Source organism: Alosa pseudoharengus, unplaced genomic scaffold (assembly GCF_046254945.1).
Source record: "Alosa pseudoharengus isolate Yale_2024_CS ecotype anadromous, Long Island Sound unplaced genomic scaffold, YU_APseudo_1.1 YU_APseudo_1.1_scf_19, whole genome shotgun sequence".
Lineage (NCBI taxonomy): Eukaryota > Metazoa > Chordata > Actinopteri > Clupeiformes > Clupeidae > Alosa > Alosa pseudoharengus.
In genome coordinates, this window is record NW_027468657.1 from 15,878,053 (window position 1) to 15,892,112 (window position 14,060).

The 14,060-nt window shown below is 42.6% G+C and overlaps 1 protein-coding gene across 1 annotated transcript in view; it reads right to left on the bottom strand.

Moving 5' to 3' along the window:
- The window catches only part of LOC143132865 (carnosine synthase 1-like), a 35,608-nt gene that overhangs the window by 168 nt on the left and 21,380 nt on the right, over positions 1–14,060 (bottom strand). The window contains exons 4-5 of the mRNA XM_076292688.1: positions 739–940; positions 530–615 (exon numbers count right to left, since the gene is read on the bottom strand). Of these exons, the coding sequence (XP_076148803.1) occupies positions 530–615; positions 739–940 (288 nt within the window). The remainder of the gene's footprint in view (positions 1–529; positions 616–738; positions 941–14,060) is intronic.

Below are 14,060 nucleotides of genomic sequence, written 5' to 3' on the forward strand. Positions count from 1 at the left end.
GCTAAAGAAGCAAGCAGCCTAGAAGTCATGAGTTTGATTCTAGGGTGCTCCCTGAGCAAGGCATTTATGCTGTGTTCATGTCGAAAATTCGCAAATCTCGACCTCCGACATGGAAATATTGTGCCCAATCGCAGCGGCTTCTGTTTCACACAAGAGGCGAACTTCACTCCCATTACATATCTGGCAAAGTTGTTTATCACTAAATTAAGACTACAAATAGAAACATTCACCTGACATGACAATCTTGCTCAAACACAAAAAGCAATTTGAATAACTTATTCATGCGTTCTCTCAAAAATGCAAACATGTTACTGAGGGAATCCATGAACACAGCATTAACCCCGAATTGCTCCAGGGGAATTGTCCCTACAGCTGGTCTATATAAATCCCTTTGGATAACAGTGTCAGCTAAATATGTAAATAACACAATATCATGTTTACTTACAGCTTGTTTATGTGTGTGTGTGTAGTTTTTTAAACTTTTTTTTTGAACATTCTGATTCCTGATTCCCCAGTTACCAATATATACCTGAGTCACTTGAGGCTTGTCATCTGGTGTTCGACACACCTGGGCACTGATATGAAGGAAGAGCTGTTCCTTCTTCACAGTGGGTTCTATATAACATACATAATTTAAAAAAATAAAAATAAACACATTTTCTCAATAAACACATTTTCTCTGAAGTCCTGAAGGATACATATTAATTTTAGACTCAGACAAGAGGATGTTATCTTTACCTTTGAATAGTGAGTTCTTAACCATAGTTCTTTGGAGAGGTTGAATGGAGGGGTAGCAGGCTGTCAGCAGAATGGCCTCTCCCTCTCTCACCTGTGGGACCAGGGCAGCTGCAGCTCTCAGCAACCCCTCCCTGTCCTCTCGCCTCAAAACAGCAGCACTCTCCTGGGAGCCCCAGCCAGAGGTGGAGAGCTGCACCAACACCTGAGACACAACAAGGTTAAACATTCTGTAAATTCATTTACTGTATGAATTACAATGTAATTCGATCAAGGGTGGGGGACCAAATGCCCCATATAGCAATTCATGAACAAATGGAGTTATGTGCTTATATATGTTTTTATTGTATATAGTAATATTACATAGTCCTGTTCTTCCCCTTTTTGTATTGTTCTATCTAATGGCATTGATTAAGGATGAATTCATTACAACCATAACTGTATTTGATCTGAACAAAAATCTATGCATTGTTATCAGAGGTGGACAGTAACTAAGTACATTTACTTGATTACTATACTTACATTTTGAGTATCTGTACTGAGTATTAAGATTTTTGGAAACTAGTGACTTTTACTCCACTACATTTGAAAGACAAATACTGTACTGTTGACTTCACGTTATCATGTTCTTTGATTTCTCAAGTGCTTTTAACACCATCCAACCCCTCAGACTGGGAGAAAAGCTCTTGCAGATGGGTGTGGACGCTCACCTGGTAACCTGGATTACAGATTACCTGACCGAGCGACCACAGTTCGTCAGACTGAAGAACTGTCTCTCTGACACTGTGATCAGCAGCACCAGAGCGCCACAGGGAACTGTGCTCTCTCCAGTCCTGTTCACCCTGTACACATCTGACTTCTGCTACAACAAGTCATGCCACATGCAGAAGTTTTCTGACGACACTGCAATTGTGGGGTGTATCAGGAACGGGCAGGAGAAGGAGTACAGGAGCCTGGTGGAGGACTTTGTGCAATGGTGCAAACTCAATCATCTTCAACTCAACACTTCAAAGACAAAGGAGATGGTGGTGGATTTCCACAGGTCTAAGCCCACTCTGCTACCAGTCCCCATTGATGGGGTCAATGTGGAGGTGGTAAGCACCTACAAGTATCTGGGTCTCCACCTGGACAATAAACTCTGGACTGGTCAGCCAACACTGATGCACTCTACAAGAAAGGGCAGAGCAGGCTGTACTTCCTGAGGAGGCTGCGGTCCTTCAATGTGTGCAGCAAGCTCCTCAGGATGTTCTACCAGTCTGTTGTTGCCAGCGTCCTCTTCTATGCAGTGGTATGCTGGGGAGGAAGCACAAAGAAGAAGGATGCGGGGCGAATTGACAGGCTGGTAAGGACAGCTGGCTCTGTCGTGGGAGCTGAACTGGAGTGCATCACTTCAATATCTGACAAAAGGACCCTGAACAAACTGATCAACATCTTGGACAATGAGTGTCACCCACTCCACAACACTATTGTTAAGCAGAAGAGCCTGATCAGCTGGAGACTTCGCTCACTGCCTTGTACAACAGGGTCATTGAACTGTTCAATGCTTCACTTAAGGGAAGAGGAGAGATAGACTTCTCTGCATAGTCTGTCTGCCTCTTCACCCCCTCCATGTTTGGATACTGTCTGTCCACTAGCCACTTTTTACCACTGTCTTTCTGCCTCACTGTTTGCGTGCTATATTAGCACATTAGTACATATGCATAACCCCTCCTTCCATGCCACAGCCGAACTGTGGCCACACTTATACCTTTTCTTAAAATAGTTATATATACTGTAAAATATATATAGATATATAGACTTATTCTTGCACTGTTGCACTGTTGGACTTACTCATTTTCATACCCACAACTTGAGTTTCTTTCTGTTTGAAATTACCTTTTATTTGTTTTTAGTTTGTATTTTTTTGTTATAGTTAAGAAACTATAAAAAGGGGGAGATAGATGGTATTGACTTGAAATACCATCTAAGTTTACTGGTTTCATTGCTCAAATTGTCATTTTGTTTTAAATGCCTAATGTTTTGCTTTACTGACCCTCACTTCTAATGCAAAATCTCTTTAAAGAAAGGGATACTCTACCCACGTGAGTCTGTGGATTATTATTATTTTTTCTTTCTTTCTTTTAAACATCTAAACTTAACCAAAAGTTTATTTATTTTCTTTATATTGGCCTTTGCCAATAGATGCAAATGTCTGTTTGGAGGTAAATAGCCCTGCTATGTTAGAAGGTGTGACTGTCTCCAATTGAGAAACTGAATACATTAGCATACTGTTGTTGACTTGTGAATCTGCATTCACGAGACACTGTTTAACTCTGTTTACACTCATGCTAATGTCTCTCCCAAGTTGTTGTGAAACCACTCTCCAGTCTCTCCAGAATCTCTTTCATGCCAGAAGGGACAAAGGGAGGTGTGACATGCCTTTGTCTTCGACTACCACTACGCAAACATCTCAAGAAGATCCTTTCAAGATGGCGGATGGCTCCACTAACCAGCCTCAGCTACCACGCCAGTACAACCCAGAGCAGCAGTGTGGACCAGGCCATGCCACTGGACGAGATTGATGGACCAGACAACTCTGCCCCTGGGCTCAGGTACAGCCAGCAGCAGCAGTGGCCAGCCAGGCCAGTCATTGGACGAGACTGGACGAGACTCAGGAACCACAGGTCCAACAGAACCTGTGGCAGAACCAACTGCCATGACTCTGGAAGCAACAAAACTGGACTGACTGAAAGCAACGAAAGGGGGTGCCGAAAGCAGCATCGCACTCCGCATCATCAAAGACACTCATGGCCCATTGTTCATGGACTGTTTGGACTGACACAAGGGTGCACGCCGAACGCGGCCTGCATGCACACCCTTTGCACTCGCATACACTTACACTGAAACAATGCAGACACATTCAAGTTTCATAAGAGGACCCTTCTTCAACGGAAGAGAAACGCAAGAAAGGATGTATGCTGAACGCTGCTTTCCTTGCTCACGCACACACTTACATTGATTATGGACTTAATAAAAAAAAAATAAAAAATTTTTTTTTTAAATTGTTCAAGAAGGCTCATGTTATGGAATCTTATTTTAAAATTCAAGTCATTCAGACTTGAAAAGGGGGAATTGATAGCAATACATTTATGGTTAAAATGGATAATAATTTAACTTCAAGACTACTTTTAGTTAGCCATGTAACCCTTCGTGGTTTTAAACAAAGACCCCATCCCCTCCCCCAATGCAATGCTAATGTGCTGGTTTAAGGCCTATCACTTACACAAGACAAAGGATGCTACCTTGATATAATGTATCCATGTATCATGAAATGTAAATGTATTCATGTCTGGTATCATTCTGATAGTCTCATTACAAGGATTGTAATGATGTGATTGTGAGAATGTTTGGAACATTCTATAAGTGATATTTCTGATATATAAGATATCTCTCCTCATGCTATTCATATAGGTGTGAAGTGGGTGTGAGTAGGTGTGTCTGATGCCAACTGGAGAACCAATCAAGTGGGCTTGTTCTTGGCGCCATTTTGTTCTTTGTTTAAAACATTTAAAAGTAACTAAACTGAAATGAGATCAGATTTTCTAGACTTGGACTAACGATGTAGCGGAAGAGAGGATAAGTTGGCTACAGGCCAACCTAGGCCTCAGGCCTGGGCTAGGCCTACATAGACCATAGACCTTTTTTGTACTCTCTCTCAGCTTGTAACATAATTAACCTGATTCCTGAGTTTTTCCTGAAGTTCGCCAGTCTAAGATCAATATTAAGTAATTAGTCACCACAATTACTTTCAGCCCTCTGCTCCAGTAGAGCGTTTATTTTCCTTTGCTGGACTGATTAACAGGCACCATAGGTGTCGTCTGAATGCAACACTGTTTGAGAAGTTAGTTGTGCTTAAAGGCATCAACTGAGGAGACAGGACTAGCTAAGGTTACACACACTCCTTTGCTCACACATGGATAGCACAAGGACTTGAGTTCACAAGCTTATACGGAACTAGGGCTGTCAATCGATTAAAAAATGTAATCGAATGAATTACATACTCTGTAGTTAATTAATCTAAATGAATCGCATATAGAATTTTTGCTGTGAAAGTATTTTAAATATTTAAATTCAAAAGAATCATTGAATAATAAGCAGTAGTGACATTAAAGTTCAAAAACTCTTGTATTATTATTTTCACTGTTCAAATAATGGCCATAATAATCTATGATATGACTTAATATGCTGAGAAAATAAATTTAAAAGTGCTTCGGGAAGAAGTTATTTTTTCACATACAAGGTATTTCAGGCCACAGATATAACCTAGGGAACACAATGAAAATAAATTAACACTCCCCTAAATGTCAACACTATTTTTTTGCATTGATGTGCGACTTTAGAGTTGACGAACTCCGGTGATATGCAAATTCCTTGCTGCAGACATTGCAGAGGACTTTATTTTAATCAATACTTTATTTTTATCAACACCATTTATTAGTAAATGTTTCAATCAATGATCTACTGTAGGCAGCACATTTTCTTCTCTCTCCTTCATTTTACAGTCTAATGGTTACTGACTAGAACGGCTCGGGGTCAAAGGTCATACGGGATCGATTAATCTGCACTATTTTTTTTAATCTGTTATTTTTTCTCAAATTAATTAATCGAAATTAATCAGTTATTTTGACACCCCTAATCGGAACACTTGAGTTTGCTATTTTCCTTTCTTTTTTCTGTTTTACAGTTTTTTTCTAGACTTTAAATTTGTCTATGTTCTCTGACCTCTGAAATATTTCAGTGCTATGGTACCATGACAAGATACCTCAAACAAGGACATTTACAATTTTGCACATTTAAATAAGAAATGATTGATAATGTCATAATAATTGGCTTCTAATTGGCGTAACTGATTGGATGGTATTAATGTGACAACCTGATTTTTTGTTCTTTATTGTAACTTTTTTTTGTATTTACATTGATAGAGATTGTGCACACACCAGTTTCAGGCGTATACAAAATGATTCAACTGTGATGAAACTCACCATAAGTGTGGTAGTGATGCTGTTAAATAACTTAAAAGGTTAAAATGCTACCTAGTTTCAATTTCTAAATAAGTCATCCATTTGGATTGTTTGTCTTTGAGTTACTGTAGACTCATTCATAGTGGGCAATCTATTACACCAACTGGCTGGGAAGTGCAACAGTTCTGGAGTCGGCATTCATAGCCTGTCGCTGCAAAACAGTACATCTCCAAACTCAAAAATAGTAGACTACAGAGCAGCAAAAAATAATAAAAGCCATGCCGAGTGTCCTGTTCGCTCTTAAACTTTCCATCACATTTGGTGCCTCTGCCTAGCCACTTCGTAAAGTGTTAGAACTAGTTCTGTACTTTAAAGATCATTTCAAGCGATCACATAGCCTACGTTCAATGTTGCAATATTATCAGAAGGCCCTATGTGCAATTTTCTTTTGAGCAAAATGAGTGGAAGGACACAGTGATGATGAGATTTTGCATTCAGCTGTAGCCTAGGCCTGCTAGTGGTGAGTCTGTTAGCCTATTTGTATTGTAGCCTATGCAACTATTCTATTAAACGCTGTGTGCTAGTCTATTAAACACTATGACCGCTAATGTTCTTGCACTATTTTCCCCATTAACATATTGTTTCAGTTATCCAAAAGGCTCAAAGGATGCTCTTTATTATATGGCAATTTTGGAAAAATAACTAATAAAAGTGAGGTGAGGTGCCCTCATTTTGAAAATACAAAAATACAGTATTTTATTTTTAGACATTTTTTGGTGGCTGTATTTTGTAGCTTATTTTGACACATTTTTAAGGTGGGTATTTGGTATTTTATTTGGAAATACATTTTGATGTATTTGTGCCCATCCCTGTTTGTGGTGTCTTTCAAGCTTCAAGCAGGATTCTCAAGTTTTGAGTTCAGCTTGGAGTGAGATTTTGCACTTCAGTATAATGTGCCTGTTTCTTTCTGTCTCTAGTTTGGCTGTTGCATTTTTTTAAAGTCTGAAAAATTAGTCCATTGGTGTTATCATGGGTTTAGATTGTTTACACACATTTTCTGAAAGCATGCCTCATACTCTCAGAACTCACACACACATAATGGGCAAAACCCCTCCGCAAAATGAAACCTTACATTCAAAACAATGTTATTTCTTCTCAAAATGGTATTTCGTTTTCAAATGACACACACAAACCATCATATGAATATACATTTATAAGAACCAGTTGAACACTGACGTGCTCAATGTAAAATCACCACTGCATGCTGGCAGCTCGACGTGCCTTTCATCTGTGTGTAGGGCAGACTGTCCTGAATCTGGCAATATCATTGCTATAGTGGAGGGATTCTCTGGAGCTGAGCAAATGTGAAAAATATGTGGTGTGTGCCTTACAGAAATAAATGGCATTTTTTATTTAGCCCTATGAGCCCTACTCTATTTTTGGCCATTCTCCCTACCTTTAGTTATAAGCATTTTTCCTGGTCATTGTAAGTGCCATTTTCACATGCTATATTTTTTTCAGCACAGTCTAGGCTACCCAGATCTGCCACCATTTCATATATTAATACTTGCATTGATTTGATTTTGATTTTTAAATAATACAAAGACAAAAAGCGTATTATACAATTTGCATTTTGAAATGTATCTCACCACAGCAAGCTGCCAGCTGGACATGACTTTCATGTATGTGTAGGCCAGACTGTCCTGAATCTGGCAATATAACAACCATGGTGGAGGGGGACTTTGGGGCTGAGAAATTTAGACATATATGGTGTGCGCCTTACAGAAATAAATGCCATTTTTTATTTAGACGCCATACCCTGGCTTTGAGCGCAACATACCTCGCTAACCCACTAATCGAGATTTGTATACCCCACTGCTCTGTCACACAACAAAGGTTTCATCTCGCTGCGATGAACAGTTCCGAAGCAATGTAACAGAGAAGAAAGGTTGTGTTTTTGTGTCAATCAGGTTCTAACCTAAGGAGTGTCCAAGGTAAGCTATTCATGTTTGGCTTGTTATGATAAGCTATGGTTGATTTTTGTTGACCTCGGAATTTTTACTACTGAAATGCCGTCCCTATTATCTACCAAGGGAATTTACTGCTGTGTTTTTGGCCGCTGTTTACATCCCCCCGCGCAGAGGCGCACCTTGTCAACAGGCAAACCAAGCAACTGCTTGGAGCCCCGAGCCGCTAGGGGGCCCCCGACCTGGTCTCAGCACGTTTGCCGGTGAGTCAAGCGAGAATTTCGTCCATAGAGATTGAATGATGTATTTTTTACAAACAGTACGTGCATCCCATTGTTACTGAGATTGGCCAAATCTGTTTCTCTACTAATAAAAGAAATAACAACCGTAGAATACGCACTCTTTTTCAAAAAGACAAGGTCTCTATCCCAACAGCGCTTTCATACTGGAATAACCTATTTTCTGACCTAGAATGGCAGAAAGTATGGTGTTTATCTTCTAAATATTTGATTACGAATAAAATTAAAGAAGTGTCTTTTAAAATAATCCATCGAATTTACCCATGTAAGACTTTTATGCAAAGATTCAAGAAGGACATTACTACAGACTGCTCTTTCTGTCAACAGGCTCCTGAGAATCTTGAACATTTACTCTGGTCCTGTCCCCACTCTTGTACCTTTTGGCAAGACCTCAGTGCTTTCATTTCTCAACATATTCTCTCTGATTTCTCTTTCTCCTCTCTATCTCTTAAAGATGTACTGTTTGGCTTCTCTTCATACCCGACATCTAAATCCAACCAATTCTATATTATCAATCTGCTTTTAATACTAGCCAAAGCACATATTCACAAAATGAAAATTTCTATCCAAACCGTCCTTTATAGAGCATTTGAACGAGAATCCAGGCAATACATCAAGACCATCCTATTCTCTAAAAACAGCAAAGCCCTTAAAACCCTTGATCTATGTATATTATTTAACATATTTCTTTCCTAACTATATGATTTTTAAGTATTGTCTATTGTATGCTGTACCCCCTGGTAATGTTTGTAATATTTGTTTATGTTCATGCATTGTTACTTTACTGTACACATTTAATTAATTGTATTTTATACCATTTGTACCACTTTGTATTATACTATTTTGCAATAATTTATTTTTTTTTAAAAACAGTACGTGCATATGTAGGCCCTATGCTATGGCCTTATGGATCTGTGTTCAAAAAAGTTCAAAGAATCCGCACATATTTAGGCAACTGTGGTAAACGTCAATCGAGGGTGCAGTGATGACGGATCAACATCGGATTTTGGCATTTAGCCTACTAAATGAAGCTATAGTAGGCTAATGTTAATTGGCAGAAAGATTGAACATGGTTTGCTACATCTATACGACAGTAAACTTCAGCTAGCTAGCGGCAGTTACAACTAGTTAAGCAAAGATATGGTTAACGTTATGTTTGTATTAGGGCTGTCAGCCATAACATGTTAATCGCGATGCATAAGGACCAAGCATACTTTCATACGTTAATTTCAAGTATGAAAATAAAAGAAAATCATGAAATTAAATCAATTTGCATCATATTTACAATCTATACTTCTCTGCGTTCACCCGCTCACCCATTACTATCGTTTGAATTACTCGCAAACCCGTGATCGCATATATATGACAAGCATATCGGATGAAAGAGGAGACACAGGGCTATCCATTGGTACCATGAATATCGATCCTTTTGACTTTGACTTCGTCTGAAACAGACGAAGTAACTGCAAAATAATAATGTCATGTCCACAAACCAACGCTGCACACCCATTACTCTTGTTTGAATTACTCGCGGACCAGTGATCGGATAGATATGCACGTCAGATACGCACGTCAGATGAAAGAGGAGACACAGAGCTATCATTTGATATCAAGTACATCCTTCTGGGTTATAAAACAGACGAAGTGACAGCAAAATAATAACTTCATATAGCTGGACTTACTCCACGTTTACGAATTTTTGTCTGTTTTTGTGGCAAAGCATGTTTATAATCCAACGCTATCGTGTGTCAGCATGTTCATACATACACCATGCACTCAAAATTATATTTTGTGAGATACATGTCAAAATATAAGAATTTTTATAATACGCTTTTTGTATTTTTATCATTTAACATAATAACCTAATGGTGATATAACATAATGGTAACACTTGTCGGTAGGGCCCCCTTGGAATTTTTGCTTGGGGCCCCCACAGACCCTAGAATCGCCTCTGCCCCCGCGAGCCAACTCCACGGCAGCGCACAGTGAACTCCATGTCGTCATCAGCGTGTTAGAGACTGCTCATCCTGATGCTGTTTTTTACTGTCGCCGGCGACTTTAACCAGTGCAATCTGCAGACTGTACTCCCCAAATACTATCAACACGTGGACATTCCCACCCGAGACAAGAACACACTGGACTATGTTTACAGCAACATATGTGGTGCATACAAGGCTGCACCTCGCCCCCACTTCGGTCACTCAGACCACATATCCCTCTGAGAGACCAAAACAAACTAACCCTGTCACCAAACAGGTCAAACTCTGTACCCCAGAGGCTGAGAGCATCCTGCAGGACTGTTTTGCTCATACAGACTGGGATGTTTTCAAAGCTGCAAGCATTCTGGAGGACTCTTCTGTCAGTATACAGGATTATGCTGAGTATGTGACTGGGTACATTAGCACCTGCGTTGATAACATTGTGCCCATCACACGAGTGAGGAAGTTCCCCAACCAGAAAGCCCTGGACCAACAGTCAGGTACGACACATGCTGCATACGCGCTCTCTTGCTTCACTACTGGGCGGATGTGGCAAGGCCTGCAGCAGATCACTGACTACAGGCCCACCACCAGCACTATCAGCTCAACAGGCAGCCTGCTGGATGATCTCAACACTTTTTACACCCGGTTTGAGACCTCCAGTCCCAGCGCATAGAGGAGGCCTGCACACCAGACCACTCAACACTCCTCCCCTCCCCCAACAGGTTCAACAGGCCAGGTGCACAGAGCACTGAGGAAGATCAACCCCCGCAAGGCAGTAGGACCGGACAACAAACCAGGGCGGGCCCTCAGAGCATGTGCCAACCAGCTTGCTGACGTCCTCACCTCCCTATTCAACCTCTCCCTCAGCCAGAGCACTGTTCCCACCTGCTTCAAGACCACAACCATTGTTCCTCTCCCCAAGCCCACCCACTTGTCTGAATGATTATAGGCTTATACAGTAGCACTCACTCCAATCATCACAAGTGTTTTGAGAGAGTGATGATGGCCCACATTCAGAGCAGCCATACCATCACACTGGACCCCCTGCAATACGCATACCGGCCTAACAGATCCACCTCAGACGCCATCACTGCTGCACTCCACTATTCCCTCTCCCACCTGGAAAACAAAAACTCCTACGTCAGGATACTCTTTGTTGACTACAGCTCGGCCTTCAACACGGTCATCCCCCACAAACCCACCCACAAACTGCTCACACTTGGCCTGCACCCCACCCTCTGTGACTGGCTCCTAGACTTTTTGACTGGCAGGCCTCAGTCTGTCAGGATTGGCAATAAGACCTCAGCCAGCATCATCGCCAACACTGGCACCCCACAGGGATGTGTCCTCAGCCCTATCCTCTACTGCGTCACCTCCCACATTGACAACATCATCCTGAAGTTCGCGGATGACCCTGCAGTGATGGATCGCATCATTGGGATGAAGCGGCCTACAGGAGGGAGGTGGCCGGTCTAGTGGCATGGTGTGAGGACAACAACCTCTCCCTCAACACAGACAAGACAAAGGAGATAGTGGACATGAAGGAGGAGAGGAGACCTCATCAACCACTGTTTATCCTGCAGCTTGAAGTGGAGAGAGTGAGCAGTTTCAAATACCTGGGTGTTCACATCAGTGAAGACCTCACCTGGACACTGAACACCTCACAGCTGGTTAAGAAAGCCCAACAACGGCTGAAGGAGGCTGAAGAAGTTTGGCATGTCACCCAAGATCCTCAGCAACTTCTACAGCTGTGTTGTTGAGAGCACCTTAACCGGCCGCATCACAGCGTGGATTACCAGGACTCCACTTCTCTCTCTGCAGAGCCTCTACCATCGCAGTGTCCACAGGAGAGCTGCCTCCATGCTCAAAGACCCCACCCACAACAAGGACTGTTCACACTTCTACCCTCAGGCCGGAGGTACAGAAGTGTGAAATGCAGAACATCACGCCTAAAAAACTCTTTCCCTCAGCGATCAGACTACTGAACAGTTGACAGGAACCCATGGCAAAATGACCCTGAACAAACTGATCAACATCTTGGACAATGAGTGTCACCCACTCCACAGCACTATTGTTAAGCAGAAGAGCCTGATCAGCTGGAGACTTCGCTCACTGCCTTGCACAACAGACAGACTGAGGAAGTAATTTGTCCCCAGGGCCATTGAACTGTTCAATGCTTCACTTAAGGGAAGAGGAGAGATATACTTCTCTGCATAGTCTGTCTGCCTCTTCACCCCCTCCATGTTTGGATACTGTCTGTCCACTAGCCACTTTTTACCACTGTCTTTCTGCCTCACTGTTTGCGTGCTATATTAGCACATATGCATAACCCCTCCCTCCATGCCACAGCCGAACTGTGGCCACACTTATACCTTTTCTTAAAATAGTTTATTCTTATTCTTTATTCTTACACTGTTGCACTGTTGGACTTACTCATTTGCACTATCACCATTACCACTATCACCACTGCACTATCACCGTGACACTCACTCACACAGAGCACCTTACCTTACCTTACTATGCAGAGAATCACAGGCTCAGTCCCTGCCTCAGTCATTGCAAGCGCCTCTTCATTGATTAATCACCACTATGTGGATACTGTTTTTAGAATTTATTTAGATTAAGTGTTAGTTAGTATAATTTGTATTTTAGTATATTTAGTATAGTCTTTATCTTCTACTGTTCTTATTGCTTAGTTGTGTTTTTATATTATATACTTTTAATTACTTTTTCTGCTGTTGGTGAATGTGTGTGTGTGTTGTCTGTATGCTACTGAGACCTTGAATTTCCTGTGGGGATCAATAAAGTATCTATCTGTCTAGGCGGAGCCAAAGCTCCACCGGTGGTCCCGATCTATCCGCCCCACAGAAAGTTCCTTAAGGTTCGCCTTTCGAGGTGTGGCCTACGAGTGGCTTGCCCTCCCATTTGGCCTTGCGCTCAGCCCCAGAGTCTTCATCAAGGTCACCGAAGCGGCTATCGTGCCGCTCCGGGAAAAGGGTTTACGTCTGGCTACTTTTATCGACGACTGTCTGGTGGCCGCGCACTCATACCAGGAAGCGCAGCAACATACGGCTCTCCTAACGGAGCACCTGTTGTTACTAGGCTACAGAATAAACTGGGAGAAAAGCGTGCTGCGCCCGTGTCAGATCACCACCTTTATAGGGCTGTCAAAGCGTCAAAGCGTTTCGCGTATGCCTCGCGCTTTTCCGCAGGGGGGTTACTGTGAAATTCAGGGTCTGCCTCAGACTCCTGGGCCTCATGGCGTCAGCCTTGGTGGTCGTACTGTACCTCTCGGCCGTTTATACATGAGGGCTGTCCAGCGATGGGTGGCGTCGCTGGGATTGAATCCCTCGCGTCACGGCCATCGCCCCGTCGCAATCTCAACAGCCTGCTGCGCTGCGCTAAGGCCCTGGAAACACCCACTCTTCCTCAAAGAGGGAACTACGATGGGCGCTGTCCTACACAGGAAAGTGGTGACGACGGATGCCTCGCTGAGCGGTTGGGGAGCTACTCACGAGGGCAGGTCGATAAACGGGTTGTGGGACTCACACATGCGATCTCTGCACATAAACCGTCTAGTACTGATGGTGGTTTGGCTCACACTCAGACTTTTTCTGCCCGTCCTGAGAGAGCATCATGTCTTGATCAGAACAGACAACACCACGGTGGTGGCTTATGTCAACAAGCAGGGGGGACTGAGGTCTCGTCATATGCACATGTTGGCACACAGACTGATTTTATGGAGAAGCACGCGGCTCCTGTCACTGAAAGCCACGCATGTCCCCGGTGTATTGAATTTGGGTGCAGATTTATTTTCCAGGGGCAACCCCCGCTACGGAGACTGGAAACTCCACAGCGATGTGGTGGCTCAAATCTGGTTGCGAACTGGTCGGGCGAAAGTGGACTTAATACCCTTCCGGGGATAATGCGCAATGTCTGATGTTTTTCTCCCTGCGCGATCAGAAAGCCCCGTTAGGGATAGATGCGTTGGCACACCAGTGGCCACACGTCCTGCTCTATGCCTTCCCTCCGTTGGAACTGATCACTCCAACGCTCGCCAGGGTGCGGGAACAGAGC